The sequence below is a fragment of the Dreissena polymorpha genome, chromosome 14 (assembly GCF_020536995.1).
Source record: "Dreissena polymorpha isolate Duluth1 chromosome 14, UMN_Dpol_1.0, whole genome shotgun sequence".
NCBI classification, from domain to species: domain Eukaryota; kingdom Metazoa; phylum Mollusca; class Bivalvia; order Myida; family Dreissenidae; genus Dreissena; species Dreissena polymorpha.
Window position 1 is genome coordinate 48,319,688 of NC_068368.1, and position 25,198 is coordinate 48,344,885.

The window sequence follows — 25,198 nt, forward strand, 5'->3', positions numbered from 1 at the left end:
TACCGGTAATCATGTAAGCTTGCTCTATCCAAAGTTTCATCAAGATTGGTCATTATCCTCTACTGCTACTTACAGAAAATCATCTGTTTAACGCCGCACGTCCGCCATAACCCGATATAATAAAAAGGATTTTCAACTTCGTCGAACACCAGAATAAATATACTAGGACCTCAATGTGTAAAACAAACTTGTTACCTGTTTAAAAAAAAGTTGTTGGATAACATGTGTCGAATGAATTTATTATGATATATCTACAAGCCGTCTAATGCCTCACAAACTTCATCGGTTTTAAAGAAGTTTATACTGTGCGGCAATTTTCAGCCCACGACAATCACGTGATGACCACCAGATCCGGTCTGTCCATTATGAAAGTTCCGGTCACGACTAGGCCGACAACGGCGACGCCGATTCCGCAGACCCCACCACTTCCACCAGGCACATTGCAGACAAAGGTTAGCATATTGTTATAGTTCTCATTTACATGTAAAGTATACACTTAGTGAAGGTATTGTTACATTGTAGTCCGTCACTACTGTTTTCACTATCAACGCAACACTTAGCGAGGGCCCGGTGCGTGGTTTGAAACACCGGTCGTACTCCTTGGAATATACATTTATAGTTAAGCTCAAAGAGAATAAACTCTTTGTCTCTTATGGTAAATAATCGAACAATTTGAATGTGTGCATGCGAACGGTTATTCTCGCATGATGATATGTCTTGTGAATTAATTTAATGCAGTTGCCCCTATATATTCAAAAAAACAATACATGTACACTTTTCACGGATCTTTGTGAATATCATTAAACAGCATCGTATTTTATCTTTCATAGGAAGATAAAAACGAAAAAGCAAAACGTACGAAGCACAAACACAAGTCGTTGTGTCACATGTCGTTTGTGACGCGCTACCAGCTGTGTGTCCGAGCCCCAGAATTCGACCTCGCGGGATTTGACGTCAGGAAGCGCTCATTGCATTCGGTAAAATGTTTCCGGGAGCGCTGTCGACAGTTCTTGGAACAGAAAGCTTTGTTCGAACGAAATGAAGACGGCAAAGGCCTTACTCATGACTCGGAAGTTGAATACCAGGAATCTCAAGAGCCAAATTGTGTCACGTCATCTGAAATCGAGAATAAAAGCAAAGATAAATCAGTGCCACCGAAAGCCAGTGATGTTTCACGCGATGATCAACTAGAAGCCTTGGGGAATTGCAGGAGCATTGATGAAGATGTGGAAGAGGGAAACAGTCTTGTTGCTTTCTTTGAGAAAAATCGACTGGAAGCCACATACATATGTACCCTGTCGAACAATAGCAGAGACTCTGCTAAGTCGGTCAGTCTTTGCGATGAAAGTCAAGTGCGTGTAAAGGACTTTACACCAGATACTATTCTTGACATTAACGGTCTTCCTGATTCTGATGCAGAATCAACATCTCACAGTGACTTATTTAATATAAATGCAAATTTATCCGAAAGTGATGTTTCGTCATCAGTCTGCAGTGACGTCACATTAATTGACGATATAAAACCACCTGTACCCGTCTCGCCTGCTGCGCCCGTTGCTATAAATGGAATGCGAACAAAAACTGTCAAACTACGGGACGTGAATCTGAAGCTTGTCATCTTAGACGTGGCTGGCGGCCAGAAGGTGATCAAATGCCCCGAGTGCGACTTTGTGTGCACGTCAATCGACAAGTACGTTCCCCACCTTCGCGCTCACATGAAATCGAAGAACACGTGCTTCCTGTGCGGTAAGGTGTTCAGCCGCTCGTGGCTGCTGAAGGGTCATATGAGAACTCACACGGGCGAGAAACCGTTCCCCTGCCCCCACGGGGCTTGCAGGAAGGCCTTCGCAGATAAGTCCAACCTGCGTTCCCATCTGCTAACGCACTCCGTGACGGAAAAGTCGCACCGCTGCGAGAAGTGTGGGCGAAACTTTGCTCAGAAGCGTTACCTTCACAAGCACAACTTGGAGGTCTGCAGAGTCGGACTGGAGCCTCTTCCTGGAACAAGTTTGACGGCAGAAAATTAGTGCTCGACGGCAGCAATAAGTAAAGTGTGCGGCTTCCAAAACATATCGTAGTATAATGTACGTCTGCATAAATAGTATGTTGAAGGAAATATAAAAGTCGTTGGTTGAAATATTTTATGTCCGAAATACCGGAGGATCGTTTGCAGCGGCGACATAACGGCAGTTTGTTTGGATGGTATTATACAACTTCCGACAACCAATCTGTGTTTGTCAGCTAGGGTTGTTGCATGCGGCAACAGCTTGTATGATAACACGCTTGGAAAGTAACTAAAACCACTCAAAGCTTGCCCGAACAGTTGTCATTTTACTACACGGATGTTGTTTTTTCTACGAATATCAGAGATTTTGTGATGTCCGATATGATAAAAAATAAAAGTACTGGAAGTGGTGGGCATTATGCGAGGCTTATTCTGTACCGCCGTTGCAAGGCTGTCAAGGGAGGTAAATCTTGAGGACAAGCTTGGTTATGTTATTCATACATATACTTAGTCTTTCTTAAGCAGAAATTCAAAACTTGAGAATGAAAACGTGTGTATAAATTCAACAATACCTCTTTGTTAGCTTTATGTGTACATGTATATTTTTGTTACTTTATATAATTGTATATAGATTTTCATACAAACGTTGTAACGGAGGATGTCGGAATATATGTATATATGTAGATTTTATCATTGATGGTTATTTTCATGTTGACGTATGCATGCAAATATAGTTTCTTCGTTACCATTCTATAAAAGTGATCCCCAAACATTATGAACACGTTGCTCATAATTTGTCTACAACCACCTTCCATAAACCATTGCTAATATGTCCTCAGCAGCAGTTGCCCCCAACAAGATAATTCCTCGTGGTAGCATATCTTTATAATCGAACCTTTACTTTTACAACCTAATATTTTTTTACAACGTAATTGTTGTGTTCGATACGCTTTCGATTAATAAGGGTCAAAATGTCACTGATTAATGGAAGGCCGGGTTGTGAGAGTTATTGAGACAGTTAAACAGGGCAATTTAGTCTCGTCATTAGGAATTATAGTTCCATGAATAGTAATTCGTACAATTGGCAGAAAAACTTCGAACGACAATGATCCATTTACAGGCTCAATAAACAAATTAACACAAGAATTACATTGATTGAATTACATCTGGATGCATCTTATTCGCGAGTTCTGGACGATTATCATATAGCCTTTTTAGACATAAAAGTGAAACTCATGTTACAATGTTTGATTATTTCACAGATACAAACGCGCGACTTATTGGACAAACATATTTTAAATTTTTAATCATTTTTTTACTGACGATTCAATTAAAATGTAGTCAATATTTACAATCACAAAAGATTCAGTGTTATATTCACATTGTAAATAATTGTAATACGCATAATATGGTAATTGACATTAATTACTTATCGATCGATTATTTGATTCATTATTACATTTTATTATCAATTTGTTGTGTAAACACCATTCAGTAGTTATGGATTAAAAATGTGTTGGATCTATTAAGTATTATATTTAACAACGCATTGTTACATAGTAAAAATAGCTAATGTGCTTGTTTCTCAACCGCGATGTTTATATTATAGAAATCTTCACTCTTTTTTAGACAATGTTGTTGGCGCACCAACGTAACTATGGCGCCTTGCTCCTATCATTTCTAACGACATCGGCGAATTACATTAGCAACAAACCACGGAATGCCGTTGTTTTGTCAAATTATCCTCTCTGAGCTCAGACACACGTGCATGTTTTATTTCCCAAGTTACATATAAAATTCTCGATCTCGAGTAAGTATTGAACAGTTTCTCTACATAAAAGTCGCATGCGGATGGCGAATTCCAATATTTCTTTTCCCTCTGGTTTACTCGATCCTGTGAGATGTGCGATTTCAGTTTATAACACAAACGCTTGATGTTAGGGTCAATGATATTTTCTGAGTGCATATAGGATAAGTTTTGGTAGCGTTAATACTTCTTTTTTACACAAATGTATTTTATCTAACCTTTCAGCTTATTTATCAGGTCGAGTACTAGGGCAGCGGGTTTTTCAAGGAATAGCTACCCTACTGTACGGATGCTGGGAAATATCTACCCAATGAATAAACGGCTCGCCTTATTTGGAAAGCCGTGTGCTCGACATAGCGGCAGACAACTGCTGCTGATTGAACGTTTCGCATAATTTATTCGTTCTGAAGTCTGTCTTTCGTATTGTGACAAATTTGTTTGGAATATTATCTCCATCTTGTTGAAAAGTATAAATCCAATCGCGTTACATGTGCGTAAAATGGAGAGTTATCGATGAGTTTCTGTGGATTATAAAAAAACACTTACATGCCATCGGAAACTGCGGTGCTTTCGCAGTCAATACTGGTGCTTATTGGTGTATTGGTATAGGTGTTGTTTGAACATTATTCACTGGATATCTTTTCGATGAAAAACATACCCTGGATACAGTCTAGATCAGAGGCAACAGGAGATAATTTGTGAACGGGTATTGAACACGTACATAACCGGGTATTGAACACGTTCATAACCGGGTATTAAACACGTACATAACCGGGTATTGAACACGTACATAACCGGGTATTGAACACGTTCACTATTAAATACATGATAACACGTACCACATACGCGTATAAGAATACTGCTCAAAGACAGTCGTTCAGTCTCATCAGTATTTTATATTCACAGTGACGGCGGCAACAACCGGATGTCCGTTGCTGAGTTAAGGGAGCTGCGAGAGAGGACCCGTCGCTAGGGTAACCAGGGATCACAGGCCGATGACGCACGGAGGAGGTCGGTTTGACTTCGATGATGGGGGCACTTACTGTGGGGGTTGGGAGGAGGGCAAGGCGCACGGACACGGTGTCTGTACCGGACCGAAAGGCCAAGGCGAGTACTCGGGAGCCTGGCAATATGGGTTTGAGATTTCCGGTGTGTACACGTGGCCCAGTGGAAACGCGTACAAGGGCCAGTGGTTCCAGGGAAAGCGTCATGGGCTAGGAGTTGAGACTAAAGGGCGTTGGATATACAAAGGGGAATGGACGCAGGGTTTTAAGGGTCGCTATGGTGTGCGTCAGAGTACCACTTCCGGTGCACGTTATGAAGGCACGTGGACGACAGGACTTCAGGACGGGTATGGTTGTGAGACCTACGCTGATGGAGGTAAGATACTACGAGTGTGCGATGTGCCTGTTTTACCTACTCATAATGAATACCCCCTTGAAATGCGTATATGTAATTATTTTAAAGTAAGACTCATCTTAGACTTAAACGCATCGCTGAAGTTTATTTGTTGGTTATTCAAATTTCGTTGTCTATAAACCTAAACAATTTAGGAATTGTTTTTACACGATTTTCAATCACAAACAAAACCTCAAATATTCACACATGTTACACTTTAAAAAAGCAATTGCTAAGCATCGTGCATTGTAATACTGAGGCCATATAGGATACTTAATTTATTAAGACTAACTCTTTTATCGTTATGAACACGTTATTCCGTCGTTCATAAGACATATCTCTTAAACAGCGAGCTTTGGCTAGTTCTTTTAAGCTTACTTTTGCAAACAAGTAGTTTCTATACATTTATAATCATTGAACGGGACATAAAATGGAACGCCGAGCGACAGCATCTACAATAAGGTGATGTTTTATGAACAAGACCTCGTCTGTTGAACATGGCCATGTCTGCAATAATTATCCGCGGGAAAATATCGACCGGTGTGACAGTTTTCTTGGTACGAAAATCAATAAAAATAGCGAGTTTTGAGCACGTGTATCAAAAGCGTCTAAGCGACACTGAGCAGACAGAAAAATGTCGTGTGCGATTTTATACTTTACTTCCTGTAACAGTTTTGATATTATATCTTACACCATAATGGGACAAATGGCTTTGTATATACGAGGCAAATTATTTTATTCTGTTAGTTTACGAAAACGCAAATTGCGGTGTGATTGTTATTAGTGGTTATGTGATTTTGTCTGATCGCTACACTGCGTTAGCATCAAATAACGTATATATTATATCAAGTGATTACGCAGCTGTTGAATGCACGGTTTCAGTCTCAGCAATATATTGCTTGATCTCAGCTGATATGGGTCCGCATCAATGTGCTCTTAGCTGGGTGCCCGTACATTGAGTACAGCTGTGGTCACTGGGTGGCGACCCTGATTCTGAACTGTTCCAACTTAACAGTGCATTTAACCATTGACAATCGACGAGAAAATACTGGTACATTCAGCTTGGAAGCTTTTAAAATACTACAAGTTCAACAAGCCTATACTTGTTATTTTTTATGAAATGGGATTCACATCGTTCTACCACACGGATTAAAATAAAGAAATAATTATCAGTCGATTCGTGTATACATGTAATCATTTCTTACCGCTAATACCAGACCTATTAGTACATGCAGTAGAATTGTACATTTCTCCCAGATTGTAATAATAAAGATAAGACGGAATGATAACTGGTTTATGCGGCCACTCCAGGTACAACACACAGCCAAGCACATATGTCATAGATCTTCGCTGGAAATACTTCATATCGACTGCATCAGCAGATTTGTGTGTGTATTCTTGCCTGCCTACCTGTAAGCCACAATACCTGGGAGAAGACATCTGGTTAACATGGCCGGCTGATGTTGATGGCCTTAGTATTTATTGGGTTATTAATTATTACTGGCGTTAATGTACGAACCCACGAATAACAATCCTATGAGACGAATAGTTCAGAGAAACTCTGTTATGAATATCACATGGGTCGTGATCTTTCTATAGAATATAGCAAACAACGAAACCCCAAAAAATAACTGTATCAGGAGAGAAAATCGTGTTGTTATCAACTACAAAATAATTAAAATGTGGATCCCCGTCATCGAAAGGTTAATGCAAAGACTTGGAGGTTTAAACCGGTTTGAAGGCAAACCGAATCTCACACCTACCCCAGAATTGCCAAATATAGTTCTGGCTACCATAACTTTAAATGTCGCTTTTTATGATTTTTGACTGCGCGACTTAGGTCTGTCAATACTATATAAACTGTACGCTGAAGTTTCTTTAGCTACCACATACATTCAATGTACCAATATTAAACTCGCGTTGACAACGATTTGAATCAGACCTTCCAATGAAGACAGAAAAAGAAACCATGCATTTCGATTCGAATGTATTGATTTTTAAGTTATTGTCTAGTACATATATAAAAGATATTGCACCAGCAAGTTAGCTGAAATTTGTCGAATAAATATGTTTAAGTGAGATCGTAAATATGTTTCATACACATAACAAAGCAAGCTCTACTAGAATTGATCGAGCCGTGTGTAGCCGCAGTTTGTGGTCGTAGTCCTCCAGTCTATTAAGCACTTCACCTTTATTGTTTTCATGCCGTGGCATTGTTCTACAATATCGACAAGTTTTGCTCGCAGTTTTATTATTTTCCCCTGAGAAAGCATTATTAACTGTATTGACGATTTGTGCGCGTGTAATGCATCCATCAATGTGAGGGGGGATACACAAGTTTCTACAAAGATGTGAAGGCCTTATTAAGAGTGCTTATTTTATAAGCAACTTCACTTATAACAATCATAAATTGTCAAATGTGTCGCTGCGGTCCACATAAGGTGGTCAGCTTGCTACCTGGCTCTAGGCTAGAGCCTAGTCTCCTGAAAAAGCAAATGGTATTCTCTGGGGATGAAGAAAAGCATAACATATTATATAGATAGGCGGAATGTTTAGAAGTTTGTGTTATGTATTAATTTTACCCATGTATGCGCATATAGTAGTTAATGATGGAGCTGCATTTTGTTGTCTACACTGGAGTAACGTTTTTTAAATATGTTAATTATATAAGTCGCGTTATGAGAAAAGTGGGCATAATGCATGTGCGTAAAGTGTCGTTCCAGATTAGCCTGTGCAGTCCGCACAGGCTAATCAGGGACGACACTTTCCGTCTAAATGGGATTTTTGCTAAGAAGAGACTGCATTTAAACGAAAAATGTCATAAAAGCGGAAAGTGTCGTCCCTGATTAGCCTGTGCGGATTGCACAGGCTAATATGGGACGACACTTTGCGCACAAGCATTATACCCACTTTTCTCAGAACGCGACTCATATATTTTCGGCAAAAAATAATGCTCTAGTTCGTGTTTTGTGTATGGATCACACATATACAACGCTCGTTTGTTGCATACCACCGCACTGATCTTGTAAGATTCCTAAATATAATGCTATGTCTATATACATGTGTGAAGAGTATATGTTGGGAAGAAAAGACTTGGAAATCCAAGAAGTCCACTCCACACAATAACACAGAGAACGCCGTTCGAAAAAGATAGAAATCAATGAAGATACAATATAGATAGTAACCGATAAAATCGTCTGAGCCTTTATTAGTTGGTCTATTGATCTGGAAACCTCTGATCCGTGATAACCATGATGAAAACATTCATTGTAACTCACAATATTTCTGTAGTGTCTGTAAAACACATTTTAGTACTTGTAGGTGGTTCTATGATAAAGAACTATCATAAACATTAGAACATATTTAAGCGATTCAAAATAGATGCTTTGTGGAACACGTCATACGAAAAATCATAAGTATCATGATGGACCGACTACTCCTCGTTCATTCCTCGATTATTCAACAGTATATTTCGAAAGTTAATGCAAATTCAGTTAAGTATCGCGTAGTGTTGTGAAACTTTAAACGAAACATGAAGGACCATGAACATGTGATTCAATGTATAAATGTCGATAAACTTCTCTGTCAGAGGTGATTTGATTATTTGTGCCTTGTTCTGAGAAAATTGGGCTTAATGCATGTGCAGTCCGATATACACAGCCTAATCAGGGACGACACTTTCCCCCTTAACTGGATTTTCGTGAAGAAGAGACTTTCTTTAAACGAAAAATACTATTAAAGCGAACTGCACAGGCTAATCTGGGACGACGCTTTACGCACATGCATTATGCCAAGTTTTCTCAGAACACGACTCATTTAGTCATGTTTTGTGGTTCATGTTCGCTAATTACACGAGTAAATTAATAGATTGCCATCGCTTAAAAGAAGTAGATTTTGCAACTCGGAGCCATGTTGTTTAGATGCGTTGGTTTGTTTACGAGAGAATGCCATCGTAACGACGTGCAAGAAACTCATAATCTAATTGTGGTATTTATTAACGGTCTGTTCATATAGAAGGGGCTCCGCTGTACAAATCCGTTGTTCAAAGAAATCCTTTCACTCTCAAATACAAAGCGTTATGTGTGTTATTTGCCGAGGTTTTCTGGTAGTGGCCGCTAAGTCTAATTGATGTGATACCATTAATGGTTTGATTGTTGTAAAGTTACTGTTTATTGTGCTGCATACATCAGTCTACCGGAGTGTCTCTGCTTTACCATGGTTACAAGTCTAATGTTTCAAGTTTTTTTAATACTTTGATTAGATATAACTTGATATGGCCATGTGTACCTCATACTTACCACACTGATTAAACGATACGATAATCAACTTTTTTTTAGGTGAACTTTTTTTTGTGACCGGTCTTTGTCCGTCTTCCGTCCGTCCGTCGTCCACATTTGGTGTGTAAACACTCTTTTTATGTCGGATCTAAATGAAACTTGGTCAGAAGATTTGTCCCAATGATATCTCGATCAAGTTCGAAACTGGGTCATGCTGGGTAAAAAACTAGGTCACTGGGTAAAAAAAAAGAAAACCTTGTAAACACTGTAGAAGTAACATTTCATGCCCAATCTTCATGTAACTTTGTCAAAATGTTTGCCTTAATGATATGTTGGTCGAGTTCAAAAGTGGTTCCGGTCCATTTAAAAACATGGCCGCCAGTGGGCGGGGCAGTTTTCCTTATTTGGCTACAGAGAAACCTTGTAAACACTCTAGAAGTCACAATTTTTGCCCAATCATCATGAAAGTTGGTCAAAACATTGGTTTTATTGATATCACGGACGAGTATGTATATAGTGAAAACATGTGAACACTCTAGAAGTCACATTTTTGGCCCAATGTGCATGAAATTTGGTAAGAACATTTGTTTCCTTGATATGAGAGTTGAGTTCGAAAATGGTTCCGGTCAGTTGAATAACATGGCTGCCGGGTGGGGGGGGGGCAGTTTTCCTTATTTGGCTATATAGAAACATTGTAAACACTCTAGAAGTCACAATTTTTGTCCAATCAACATGAAAGTTAGTCAAAACATTGGTTTTATTGATATCTCGGACGAGTTCGAAAATGGTCCAGATCGGTGAAAAAAACATGGCCGCCAGTGGGCGGGGCATTTTTCTCTTTATGTTTGTAGTGAAAAATGTGAATACTCTAGAAGTCACATTTTTGGCCCAATTTTTATGAAATTTGGTCAGAGCATTTGTTTCCTTGATATGAGAGTTGAGTTCGAAAAATGGTTCCGGTCAGTTGAATAACATGGCTGCCGGGGGGGGGGGGGGGGCAGTTTTCTTGTATTTATATAGTAAAAAAAGCTTGTGAACACTCTAGAAATCACATTTTTTGCCCAATCACTTGGTACAAGGATTGGTTTTATATATATCACATAATTAATGCCATAATTATTGCCCTTAGGTTGTCCAAATTTTCATTATATTATACAAAATCTTTGTAAACACTCTAGAGGTCACAATTTTGTTTCAGATTTTATGAATCTTTGTCATAATATTTATTTTTTGTAAGTAAAGTTTGATGTTTGGTAAGGGGGGGTCAACTCAAAATATAGGTCACCAGGTCAAATCTTACAAAAACAAAAACACTCCATTTGCCAGAGTTTTGGTTCAATAATGATGAAACTTGACCAGGATGTTTGTCTGGACAATATCTAGGTCAAGTTTGACGTTTGGTAAAGATTGAATGAACCGACTCCTCTCAGGTGAGCGAACTAGGACCATCTTTGCCCTCTTGTTATATTTAAATTTCTAATGAGGCGAACGTATTTTGGATATAACGTTAGAACAATATGATTGATGAACAACTGGTACACATTTTCAAAATATCCAGCTCAATTCCTTGTGGAATGTCGTACTGAGCATTAAAAATCACCCAGTCTCCTTATGACAAACTCTACTCGTTTTGCACGTGACTTCTGTCAGCTTTAATCGCGAGGACCGCGAGTTAACATGGTCATAAAATATTCATCACGTCTTTCTTGTCTCGGATGCTTTGTATGCAGGCAGCTTCGATGCTGTTGTTGTTTGCTCACTATTGAAGGCGACATGTATGCTGGTGGCACTTTTTTCTCGCCATGTGTTTCTTCATTAGTGTATCCCCATGACTGGCATTCTTGTGTACAATGATGAAAGCATTCTTTGGTAAGATCGTTAGAGCAAGGCGTTTTGTGATCTATTGACTCACACAATTGGTCTTTTGTATAATTAAAGAAGTAAAGCATTCTTTTGTACGATTTTGTAAAATAAACAATTTTTAGACGATCGTAACAAAAAAAAACGCGTTTTCTTGCACGATCAGTACACACATTTTAATAATATCCAAGATTTAAGCTCATGCTAGAACTTATTGCTTATGGAGAGAAGTTGAGGTCAGTCTATGACCGGTGTCGTGTATCTTGTGCCGTCAACTTTTAGAGCGTTCCAGTTTTAGAGATCATATTTTCACCCAATCGTGATGATATTGATCAGAATGTTTGTATTAACAATATATTTGTCGGTACGTTTATCTTAAGTATAGCTCGATTGGTCATTGTCGGCTCGGGTACTACTTACATGTACCCCGGGTATTCTTAAGTATACTTACATGTACCCCGGGTACGGAAAATATACTAAAACGTACCCGGGAAATTTAACGCTAAATCGGTCGTTGTCGGCTATTTTTATGCCCCCCTTCGAAGAAGAGGGGGTATATTTCTTTGCTCATGTCGGTCGGTCGGTCTGTCGGTCGGTCTGTCCGTCCACCAGGTGGTTGTCAGACGACAACTCAAGAACGCTTGGGCCTAGGATCATGAAACTTCATAGGTACATTGATCATGACTCGCAGATGACCCCTATTGATTTTGAGGTCACTAGGTCAAAGGTCAAGGTCACGGTGACCCGAAATAGTAAAATGGTTTTTGAATGATAACTCAAGAACACATACGCCTAGGATCATGAAACTTTATGGGTAGATTGATCATGACTCGAAGATGACCCCTATTGATTTTGAGGTCACTAGGTCAAAGGTCAAATTCACGGTGACCCGAAATAGTAAAATGGTTTCCGGATGATAACTCAAGAATGCATACGCCTAGGATCATGAAACTTCATTGGTAGATTGATCATGACTCGCAGATGACCCCTATTGATTTTGAGGTCACTAGGTCAAAGGTCAAGGTCACGGTGACCCGAAATAGTAAAATGGTTTTCGGATGATAACTCAAGAACGCATATGCCAAAGATCATGAAACTTGATAGGTAGATTGATCATGACTCGCAGATGACCCCTATTGATTTTGAGGTCACAAGGTCAAAGGTCAAGGTCACGGTGACCCGAAATAGTAAAATGGTGTCCGGATGATTACTCAAGAATGCTTATGGCTAGGAGCATGACACTTCATAGGTACATTGATCATGACTGGCAGATGACCCCTATTGATTTTCAGGTCACCAGGTCAAAGGTCAAGGTCACAGTGACAAAAAACATATTCACACAATGGCTCTCACTACAACGGAGAGCCCATATGGGGGGCATGCATGTTTTACAAACAGCCCTTGTTTTAAATTAATTATATTTTCATTTATGAGAATTGTTTGTAAAATGGCATCTATATTATCGAAACCCATACTCAAAAAGCATGTTGATGCAGTTTTTTAGCTCACCTGAGCACAACGTGCTCATGGTGAGCTATTGTGATCGCCTTTTGTCCGTCGTGCGTCGTGCGTCCGTCGTCAACATTTGCCTTGTGAACACTCTAGAGGTCACATTTATTGTCCGATCTTCACGAAACTTGGTCAGAACATTTGTCCCAATGATACCTCGACCGAGTTCGAAACTGGGTCATGCTGGGTCAAAAACTAGGTCATTAGGTAAAAAAAAAAGAAAAACCTTGTGAACACTGTAGAAGTCACATTTGATGCCCAATCTTCATGTTACTTTGTCAAAATGTTTGTCTTAATGATATATTGGTTGAGTTCAAAAATGGTTCCGGTCAGTTGAAAAACATGGCCGCCAGGGGGCGGGACAGTATTCATTATATGGCTATAGAGAAACCTTGTGAACACTCTAGGAGTCAAAATTTTGCCCAATCATCATGAAACTTGGTGGAAACATTGGTTTCATTAATATCTTGGACGAGTTTGAAAATGGTCCAGATCAGTGAAAAAACATGGTCGCCAGGGGGCGGGGCAGTTTACTCTATATGTATAAAGTGAAAATATGTGAACACTCTAGAAATCACATTTTTGTTCCAATCTTAATAAAAATTGCTTAGAAGATTTGTCTCCTGGATACGACGGTTGAGTTCGAAAATGGTTCGGATCGGTAAAAAAACATGGCCGCCATGGGGGGGGGGGGTCATTTTCCTTATATTTATATAGTAAAAAAAGCTTGTGAACACTCTAGAATACACATTTTTTGCCTATTCATCATGAAATTTTGTCTAAACATCGATTTTATAGATATCTCGGACGAGTTCGAAAATGGGCATGATAGGTGGAAAAACATAGCCGCCAGGGGGGGGGGGGGTGGCAGTTTTTTCTATATGTATATAGTGAAAAAAATTTTGAACATTTGTTTCCTGATGGTTGAGTTTGAAAATGGTTTTGATCGGTAAAAAAAACATGGCCGCCGGGGGGGGTCTTTTTCCTTATATTTGTATAGTAAAAAAAGCTTGTGAACACTCTAGAGGTCACTTTTTTTTGCCCAATCATCATGAAACTTGGTAAAAACATTGGTTTTATGGATATCTTGTTATGATATCTAGGCCGAGTTCCTTTATGGTTGCGGTCTGTTGAAAAATATGGCTTTAAATGGCTAATTATAGTGTAACCTTGTTTACACTCTACTATGAAATTACCGATGTACACGTTGAATGAAATTTATGCATATTATGATATTCATGATCTCCATGCAGTAATGTACGGTGGCTTAGAGATGGCATTCACTCCTCTTTTTTTAAATTGCACTCCTCTTTTTTCTATGTTGGGATCTCGAGATGACGAAAATGCTCTCCTCTTTTATTTAATGCACTCTGCCTTTATTTACTTCACCGCTCTTTTTTAATTGCACTCCGCTTTTATTGAGTTTTGCTCTCCTCTTTTTTCTATCTCTAGGCCACGAGTTAGCTAGACTAGAAAGAGAAGTGAATGTCACCTCTATGCCACCGTAGTACAGTAGTACGTGAACAGCATGGAACAGCAATTGCTATACAGTGGTATCAATATAGAGATAAACACATAAATACATCTGTCTGGCATTTATTTTCATATAAAAATCAGCATGCTGACTGCATAAAAAGAACAAATTACAACATTGAAGCAAGCTCTTGAAATAGCAAAATTATGTACTTATATATTTCCAAGAAAGGTTTATACAATATATATAAATTTAATGGGCGTGATATTTAATATTTCTTAGCTTTATGTACAGTGATGCCTGATTGAACTTACTCAATATGGCTATTATTTAACTATCACAAAGTTTCAGTGTATATTATGAATATCAAGAAGAAAAAGTAAAGATATGTACGTAAAAATAACCTTTACAGCTTAGGCAACAACTGTTGTCAAAATTCAATCATATTGATCAATAAAAAATAGATTGAAATATTCTCCAACTTTACTGTTAAACATTTATTGACAAAAAACTATCGTGTCTACATGAACACGTATCATATCACAGATATACTTTGTTCAAGAATTAAAGAGATAGAGAAAATGTACTTAAAACCAACTATTTGCGATACTCATGATATTAAATGCAGCTTGTATTTGAGAATATATTTCACAATTAAAATGCATTTTAGTTTTGCATTGGTTGTAAATAAAGAGTAGAAGCGTAGAGGAATTGTTTACAAACAACACTTACACATGTGAATAATTAACAAAAATTTACTCTTAAATGAAGTATGAAATTTCATTTTAAATCATAAATACAGATTGAAATACAAAAGCCATGTAGGCCTACATGGATGATATGTGAAATACAGTATTATGTGAAAGTCAGAAATACCATTATTCTAATTAATTTTATATACAGATGTATGATATGTGAAATGCTGTATTACTTGAACATCAGAGTATCATTGTTCTAAATAACTTTGAATGCAAAAACAGTGAAAACGTATTTTAATAATAGAGCACACTAAGTCTGTTCTACCGCCTGTCTGCTCAGCACTCGTCCTCTTTTGAAGATTTTACACTAAATACAGTAATCGAACTATAAAGCAGAAGTTAAGTATGAACGCCCGTCTGTATGAAGTTTTATTATTATTTTGAACTCCACCTTCCCAGAATAGTTTAGTTCCTTTGGGTCTCAGGTGAGCGCCTAAGGGCCCATGACCCTCTTGTTTAAATAGAAGTTTGTTTTAGATAATCGGTAGCGCGTTTTACGACATCGGATTTTGGGCAACTCGGGTACAGTCTAATATCGACCGGGTACGATTAAGTATATTTACCGTACCGGGAGTACATGTAATTATACTTCAGCGTACCCGGGTACATGTAAGTAGTACCCGAGCCGACAATGACTAATCGAGCTTAAGTATATGTAGATCTACTTAAGATCGGAGTCACGTGCGTGAAATAACTAGTCCACCAGGTCACTTGTTAGAAAACCATTGTAACCACGCTAGAATTCACGTTTATGACTGGATCTTGATGACATTTTTTCAGATTGTTTATCTTTACATTATCTAGGACGAGTTCGGGTCACGTGCGTCAGAAAGGTTACCAGGTCAAATCTTAGAGAAACCTTGGTTCTACTCAAGCGGCCACAGATTGACTCAATCTCAGTCAAATTTTTATAACGCTTATTGTGTTTTTAACGAAAATGTCACATGTACATATCGAAAAATTATAGTCAGCAAATGAGAGTACATTTACGCTAACATTAGCATGTTTACGGGTATTGGTCACATTCTCAACATGATAAGAACAAGCGCTGTCATGTTTCAATCTGGGTTAAGTGGGTTAACAAAACTGTGTCACCAGTTCAAGTCTTCGGAAGCCGGTTAACCTTGAAATCAGGAGAGCGCTTCGGGTCATCGCGGCTCTCTTGTTACATAAGATATGGGCCGTGCTCTGTGAAAGGGGGGGGGGGTTAATGCATGTGCGTAAAGTGTCGTCCCAGATTAGCCTGTGCAGTCCGCACAGGTTAATCAGGGACGACACTATCCGCTTTTATGATATTTCCGTTTAAAGACAGTCTCTTCGTAGAAAAAATCTATCGGAGGCGGAAAGTGTCTTTCCTGATTAACCTGACTGCACAGGCTAATCTGGGACGACACTTTGCGCACATGCACTAACAGACTGCACAGGCTAAACTGGGACGACACTTTGCGCACATGCATTAAACCCCCTTTTCACAGAGCATGGCTCAGATGTTTATAAATGGATCATTTTGCTTTTCGTGTACATTCCATTGCGCAATCAAATTTACATTAACATAAGACTAGTAAGAATACTATGGGACATCGTCCATTCATGGAAAGGACTCTTCTTGCTAGTTCAGGATAAAATGATGAAAACTTTGTACAAAAATATCATAACATTTCTGTTGAACATTTATACGAAGAAAGGCGAATGGAATTGTAATTTTAAAACACCTTTGAAACAAACATCGAACGCACTCATGTTAAGGAATACAAATACATTTAAATATACATTCGTACAGAATTTCTTGTACACAAGCTTCACTCATCTTATAACAATCAGATAAACTAACGAGCGGCACACGACTCGGTTTGCGAGGCTCGGCTTGTGTAGAACACGCTTGCAACGAGTTGCTAAGTGACTAATTGCTATCATGTGGAACAAAAAAACTAGAACAACGTGTGTCTTATCCAACACGCCCGGGGAGGCCTATGTCTGGATTACCCGTACCTGGCATTACCTTAGCCTGCATATATAAAACATTAATGACCGTCATGGGTACATACTGCACATTACCTGCCACTGGCTTCAGAATGATGATGGAAATAATGTATTCATACTTTCATTATGGTTACAATCACACGCGGATTTAGAGGGGGTGGGGCAGGGGGTGGGGTAGGGGGGTTGAAACGATGCAGGGTTTCCGAAAATGTATAGGGCTCGACTTTATTAAAACACGCTGTATTATTTGATTTATATATGCGTGAATTGTTACAAGTGTGAATTGAATTTAATGAAATTTACCATACGCATACTGAAGTACGTCACTGTTTAATGTGATATAGTGCTATTTCTCGTTGATTTTTTTTTCGGTACATAAACATAAAACAAATGCGTGTCGCAAATGATGTAAGAGAAGGTTCGGTTGGTAATTGTTGACCAGTCCTTTCACCCTCAAATTAAAACACTTTATTCGTTACTGACAATATTTTACTAGAAAGGTAAGGCGTCTGACAGGTGTATACTAAAAACGTAAGATTAACTGATCGAAATCTCCAGTGCGTTATGATTGCAACGTGTATACATGCCCTCTGAGAGCCACTTGTATGTTGCCTATGCTGGCATGTGTTTCGGGGAACGATGCGTTTATCAAGGTATCTTCTTTGATGAATTCAGTCTTACTGATACAACGATTCAAACAAAATCGCAAATAAATAACGCATGTATCTAATATAGAATTATCATCGTTTAATAAAAGTGCCAATATTATTTTAAGTTGTGTCACAATTGGTAAATTATCTAAACAATTGTTCGTATATCATGAGACCCATTTTCGTGTGACGCGGGTCATATGTATTACTTAGATTTAATAACGCTGCCAATGGCATAGCGGACACAATATCAACTATACTATTGCATTTTTTATGTAACGAACTACTTCATTATAAATAATATAATTTATCTTATATCAATACCTTTTAATACAGAAACAGATATTTGTCCTTCATATACTTTTTTACGGCTTGGGTATCTTTTCTCATACCGCCATGGAAGTACCAGCACCCGAAGTCAAACGGCGGGCGTTGATATAGTCCGATCAATCGTTATAATTACAAAATAGACACTAGCTTCTGTCAATTGGAAATCATAATTATTGACTGTAGACAGAGATTATCTGTTATGTAGTAGATCGCATACAGCTGTTTTGTTATCGATCTTCAATAGGACACACTTGGCGGCTGCGTCTTTATGGCCCGTTTACCAGGACATGCGATCGGCATTTGTTGGTATCCAGCGGTCTGGTATGTTGGCCCACAATTGTCACTAATCGCACTGATACGCGCTCGAGATTCCATCGATTAATGTGCCAGATAACTTGCGAATTATTGTTGTTATAAAAGGTCATCCATTAGTGTTTGTTTGGGTTACTGTTACTGTCAACACGAACGAAGATGAACTCAGTTTGTGACATCAACGGGTATACTGATATAGTATTTTAAAATACACATTTGCTGGCATTCATTGACAAGTGTTTGGTATTACCTTACAATAGTCAAAACACAATACAAATAACTCAAAGAGTAGAGGACGTCGTATTCGACTTGTTTTTTTTTTTACGTATGAGCTTTTTATGAATATTTGCATTGAGTTCGATTCGAACCTATTGTAATTCGAGAGCGTTCAATAATCTAAATTCATTATGAAATGACACAATTTTTGAAATTTAAAGTATTGTAAAAACACATCCTTTCATAATCCTTATTATGACATATGCATTGCTGGAGATTCTGGTATCGAGCTTGTCGAACGTGAACTGCTTATTGTAAGCAATTATTTGCTTTAAATAGATGCACATTAAGATGCTTTGTAGAACTTGAAGATTTACATAAAGTGAAAACAGAATGCTTTTCGACGCAAACGATTACTTAACTTCACGAGCTGGCTATTTTAGTTTGCCTCTTGGGTAATAACTGATTTCAAAGCGGTCTTATGAAGAAAATGCGAAGAATTTGCTTCTCTTGAACCGCTAATTATTTTACTCGTAAGTACGTCTTATCATTGAAAACGTTGTAACTAGTATCTGGTGTTTTCATAATGAAACAAAACATGATGTATATAATGAAAAATTAAATAACATACGGCATTATCATCTAAACTTTGCAAACCACATCGTTAACTAGCATGCTATATGTCGGATAAGACAAGCACTAAAAAGAACTCTTTAAGATTGAACTACATGAAACAGATATGTTTTCATTCGCCATTGTAAACTGCTAGTATTGTCAGACATATTTCATTTATTGTTATTTTATTGTCGGCGTTTAATATCGACCACTATTTCGGAACATGTATCATCATTTGTTTGAACTATGTTAACAGTATATAGATTGTACTAACAACTACAACATGACATCGGAAGCGCTTCTATATTGTACGCGCTCTGATTGTTCGATCAGTCATAGCTACCCGGAACTACTATCATCGGACGTGCAGGTTTTGTGTTTGATAATTGCCATCATCTTATTTATCCACGGATATTTGCGAAGTGAACGTTAAACAGAGCAGCTCGCAGTCTATTGTATCGAAGCTACGAGCCATGTTGTGAATGATTACACATTATTATTGTTAAGTACTAGGTATAGTCGTAAATATATTGCCGGTAAACACTATTATATTTTGCAAAACTAAAATTGCAATGCTACTTTGATTTTTTTTACGTGTTTTCTTGATGTTGGAGGAGTATAATGATTTTTTTTCTGTCGGTCCACATGTTCTGCCGACCATCCTTGAAACGTCAAGTGGTTTGTTTGTTTACACTACGTACTAAAACATTTTGCTTACAACATTGAAAGGCTACTGTAGATTTTCTGCATATTCATTGTCTTAGCGATATTTTTGTCGTGCATAATGTGATTTCGATATAAATTTGCACACAATAAATATAATATGTGGTTATCAACTGTTCACATTATGTGTGACAAACAACGCCCGCTTTTTACCCATTTATGCCTAGCATCTAGAAAAAAAGACCTTGGCAAACAGCGTAGACCCATATAAGACGCCACATGATGCGGCGTCTCATCAGGACCTGCGCTGTTTGCTTTAATTGTTGCTTATGTCTGTCCACAAATCCACACATGTGAGAGACGGCGCTTTGATATGCAATATGGGACAAAATCAAACCGTCTTTTCGTGGCTGGGTTTGAAGATTTTACCATTTCGTCTAGCATCACGATACATTGCTCTAACCTTTTGATAATAACTCATTTGTTTCTTATAAATATCACCTACCTGTTGAAACTACTTATTTTAACATTGATCTTATTTGCTTCTCAGTTTGCGTTACCGTTTTGTTAAACCCATACAATGCTTGCTAAAAGAACAATTGTTACTTCAAATGTTAACGGCAGCACCACGCCAGCATCCTCACATCTGGCGTCGACATTGTCTTAATTTGTACAAACCCGCTTCGAATTTGTTTAAATTGGCATGAAGAATATTTAAAACTGTTCATCTGACACAGGAAAATAATTTGACCGTTTAAAAGCATCATCACCATTTGCTACATCACGATCTTTTGCATTCCACATCACCCCTAGTACCGCTCGATTGGTCATTGTCGTCTCAGGTACTTCTTAAATGTACCCCGGGTACGGAAAATATACTAACACGTACCCGGCCAATTTTGACTGTACCCGAGCTTTATTCCCGCCCAAAATCCGATGTCGTAAAACGCTCTACGGAATACAAAACAAAATACTGTTTGAACAAAACCTGCCTCGACATGCTTTTTGAGTCTGAGTTTCGATAATATGGAGGTCGTTTCACAGAATTTTGTCATAAATTTGAACATAATTTGTTTGGTAAAAAAAGCGCCGACGACGACCAATTTAGCGTTAGAATTCCCGGGTACGTTTCAGTATATTATCCGTACCTGGGGAACATTTAAGTATACTAAAGAGTACCCGGGGTACATTTATGTAGTACCCGAGCCGACAATGACCAATAGAGCCCTAGTACCCAACCTGGACCTAGGATAGGCTAAAAGAAATTGGATTTTTATAGACAGCATCAATCTGATGCATGCAAGTTCGTCTTATAGAAATTCGTTTGAAGTATATTTTGATAAATTTTACAACATCGAAATGAGTACACGTGATGAATATTTGTATTCTTCTTTAAAGTGAGCTTAGCGGCTGTTAAAAGTTTTTCTTTATGTTAGTGAATAAATACAATTTATGTGCCAGGTAATAATCTAGATTGTTCTCAATCATTAAATGTTATCAGACTGGAAGATACGCGACTCCGCCACATTTCCACTCATTGTTAACTCAGGAAAAGAGTTGAACTGAAGCCCCTGTCATTCTTGACAAAGATGAAGCACAAAATGTTAATGTTTAGTGTATTGGTCGCATCTGGTTTTACGGGAACTTATGGAAGCAATCTCAATAATCGTAAATGCCCATTTAACAATTGTCTTTTATGACAGCGTATGTAGTAAACGTTGTAAATAACTCTGATATCTATGTAAGTTATAATTTAAAACAATATAATAATTAAACCCATATAACACACAGTATAACTTTTTTTCAGTGGCCTCACTGTTTTTATGGTTGATACCCATGGCAACGAATTGTAAACATGCACACGAAATATGTGTAATATATTCAAAGTCTCATTACAGCAGTGTGTTATGTTTCTAACGTTACGGATACATCGATTCTATTCAGTCTTTCAATAGATTTGTAACACAATGGCGATAACCGATATTTGCGCTCTATATGGGCGTTAATGAGTATGCTACTGGATGTAATTCAACGACAAATTATACTATCTTCGTGATGATCATGTCTTTGAAAATAACATAAAATGTTAATATTTCATCCAATTAAACCTCAAGCCAATGTAGCGATAGTTCTTCAACGCGATTGCGAGTCTACTTCGTGTTTGAGGTAAAATTGTGCATATGGCTGCTACACATACTTCATTTTAGCGACTCTGTATGACTTATTTCAGAATACTTCCAACATCAATCTTTATCTTAAATAATTGCTACGTTTTGATTGGTTCATCCTTCAAATCATTTTAGCCTCGCTCTGGAAAAAAACGGGGCTTAATACATGTGAGTAAAGTGTCGTCCCAGATTAGCGTTTACAATCCACACAGGTTTATCAGAGACGACACTCGCCGCCTAGACAGGAGTTTCGTTTCCAAAAGACTTCACTTCAAAGAACAAGGTCATCAAACGAGAACTTCCATTAAATCGGAAAGTGTCGTCCCTGATAAGCCTATGCGGACTGCACAGGTTTGTATAAGGCAACTCTTAAAGGGGCCTTTTCACAGATTTTGGCATGTTTTGAAGTTTGTCATTTAATGCTTTATATTGATAAATGTAAACATTGGATCTAAAAAGCTCCAGTAAAAAATCAAGAATATTATTTAAAAAAGGAAAAAAGTAGACCGCATTGGGGCTCGAACCAGTGACCCCCGGAGTCCTGGAGTAAAAAATCAATTAGACCGCTCGGCCATCCAGCCAAGTACATATGTATGACGTATTTTATACTTTATATAAGCAATCTTCGTAGTTTCACACTATTTAACGACAACAACAGAACTCTCCAAATTATTTAATCGTTTCGCGTTGCAACGCTTTATAATTTTCAGGTTTTTAAATCGTCAAAAGATGCATATAATGGCTATATTAGACCATGGTAAATGTTCAGTATTACTTTTACCTCACAAATATCATAACTAAAAAGAAAATTTGCAAATCTGAAACAACTTTTTTCAATTTTGTCAATTTACCATAACGTGAAAAGATCCCTTTAACCCTTTCCCCCTTTCCCCATATGAAGCAAAGTGAAAATGGCTTTTGCAACCAGCATAAAACCAGAACAGCTTAACACTTAACTCTTTCCCACTCTTAACACTTTCCCACTCAGAGGAAAAGTAAAAATGGCTATGTGCAAACAGCATAAAACCAGAACAGCCTACGCGTAACTCGCAGTCTGTTCAGGTTTTATGATGTTTGCTGCTCATCAGTAACTAAGGGTTGGAAATGAAGCCTTAAACACTTGAATCTAGTAAGAAAGGTCTGTAATTTAATGTAACTTTCTAAGGGACTACAAATGCGTTAAAACACGTATCTTTAGAAGTGGTAAAAGGTTTGCACATGAATGAAACCGCGTTGTCTAGAGCACGGCTGATTTACTTTTAATTCGGTCAAAGTAGTCGTTATAATGATTATCTGGACAGATGTTCGATATAGAAAGTGACCTGCCCTGAATAAACACGGCCATCGTTATTATATTTTGTTAATTATTCGTGATAGTTCCGCAAACAAGCGGAAAACGCCGCACTGTATGGGTCAATAAACATTATTTATTGAAGCATTGGACGCGGAAGAAAATATACTCGAAAACAGTAAATTGCAGAACTTTTGCTTTGAATAATATTAGAAAAACCGGTAGTAAGAATGGTTATTCGCAAATGAAGAAACAGTAAACGTACCAAATACTATTTATAGTATTTTTTCCACATGCGTTTTTTTGTAGAAAATATTTTAGTTTTAATATAAAGTCGTGTTTTTTTTGTTTTTTTTTTAAACTTACATTCCAGTCTACCCATATTTATTTATTTATATTATTTATCTCGCTATAATATTCATATATATACATAAATATATATATACAAATAAAGCATGTTTACCTCAATTGCATACCTTAAGACAATAAGCAACTGGACATGCAAACAAAAGCTTACCATTTACTCAACTCTCCTTTTGTATGAGTATTAACATATGTACTCTTATGTAAAAGGGCTTAAAAACAAAGACAAACGCACTAAAGAATTTTAATGGCTAGACGAAAAAAAGTATATATGTCTTTTACAGGAAAGTCATCTAACACCTACCTTAGCACAAACCTTGAAAAATGAACGGGACGGAGATATTTATCTTAGTGGACAATATACAAATAAACAAGGCATCGCTTTTCTGATCAAAAGTAATACAGGAATAACAGTGGATAACTTTAACGAAATAATAATTGGCAGACAAGCAAGTATAGATATAAAAATACACGAGACACAATTAACATTAATAAACGTTTACGGCCCTAACATAGATGAATCCAAATTTTACGAAACATTACAATCCTATATAATAAGTAACCAAGATAAAAACATCATAGTTAGAGGTGATTTCAATATTGTTCTGAACACATTATTAGATAAAAAAAATGGAAACCTTTATACTCACTCAAAAAATAGAAACATTTTGAATAACATAATTGAAAACTACAATTTAATTGATATATGGCGTACAGTTAATCCGAATGAGAGAAAATTCACCTGGCACTCAAACACAAAACCAACAATATTTTGCAGATTAGACTATTTTTTGATACCTGAGTCACTCTGCAATATTATTAATACATGCAACATAAAACCAGGGGTGGTATTCCAGAAACATCTTAAGTCATTTCTTTTCAAAACACGCATTTAAAAACAACAAACAAAATTAACGGTTATGAATCAATGAAAACCTTGCAGTTAAGGACTAAATGTTGGATACCGTTTGAATGATGCAAAAGGCATATTTTTTAACCAAAAATAGCAAAATGTCAGAATTTCTTAACACTAAATGGAAATTTCTTCCTGGTCGCAAAGTTATATTGCAAGTCGGAATTAGAATACAGATGAAGAAACACTGGCCATAGAGGTATATTAATCAATGGAAAATATACTTCATTTAAACAAAAAGAAAAAAAAACTGAAACCATACAAATTATTGAAAAACTTGAAAAACAATTGCATTAAACAAATACAAATGATACCAAAGCCATTGAAGATGAAATAACATATAAAAAAAAGTATTAAAAGGAATTTACCATACATATCTCAATGGAAACATACTACGAGATCGTGCACAGCATGTTGAGCACAATGAAAAAAATACAAAATACTTCGCAAACATAAAAAAACGTAGAAGTGAACAAAAATCTGTACATAAATTAGTAATCAATGGCGAAGATATAACAAACAGAACTCAAATACCAAGAACAACGTTTATTTTTCGAAACCCTCTATAAACGAAAACATGTAGAAAATAACACCCTTTTTAAAAATACG

General features: G+C 37.4%; 2 protein-coding genes across 2 annotated transcripts in view; both read left to right on the forward strand.

Annotated features, from left to right (window-relative positions):
- Window positions 1-343: 343 nt before the first annotated feature.
- LOC127857532 (junctophilin-1-like) overlaps window positions 344-25,198 on the forward strand; it is an 81,053-nt gene continuing 56,198 nt past the window's right edge. Inside the window, 2 exon segments of the mRNA XM_052393953.1 lie at window positions 344-452; window positions 4,719-5,192. Coding sequence (XP_052249913.1) covers window positions 4,808-5,192 — 385 coding nt within the window. The 5' untranslated portion in view covers window positions 344-452; window positions 4,719-4,807.
- Window positions 888-2,027, forward strand: LOC127857348 (zinc finger protein 143-like). The gene has a single exon (XM_052393748.1). The coding sequence runs from the start codon at window positions 888-890 to the stop codon at window positions 2,025-2,027; it is 1,140 nt and encodes a 379-aa protein (XP_052249708.1).

Bases quoted from the DNA above. Each gene is read 5' to 3' on its own strand.
- LOC127857348 (XM_052393748.1), top strand. From the start codon at position 888: ATGTCGTTTGTGACGCGCTACCAGCTGTGTGTCCGAGCCCCAGAATTC.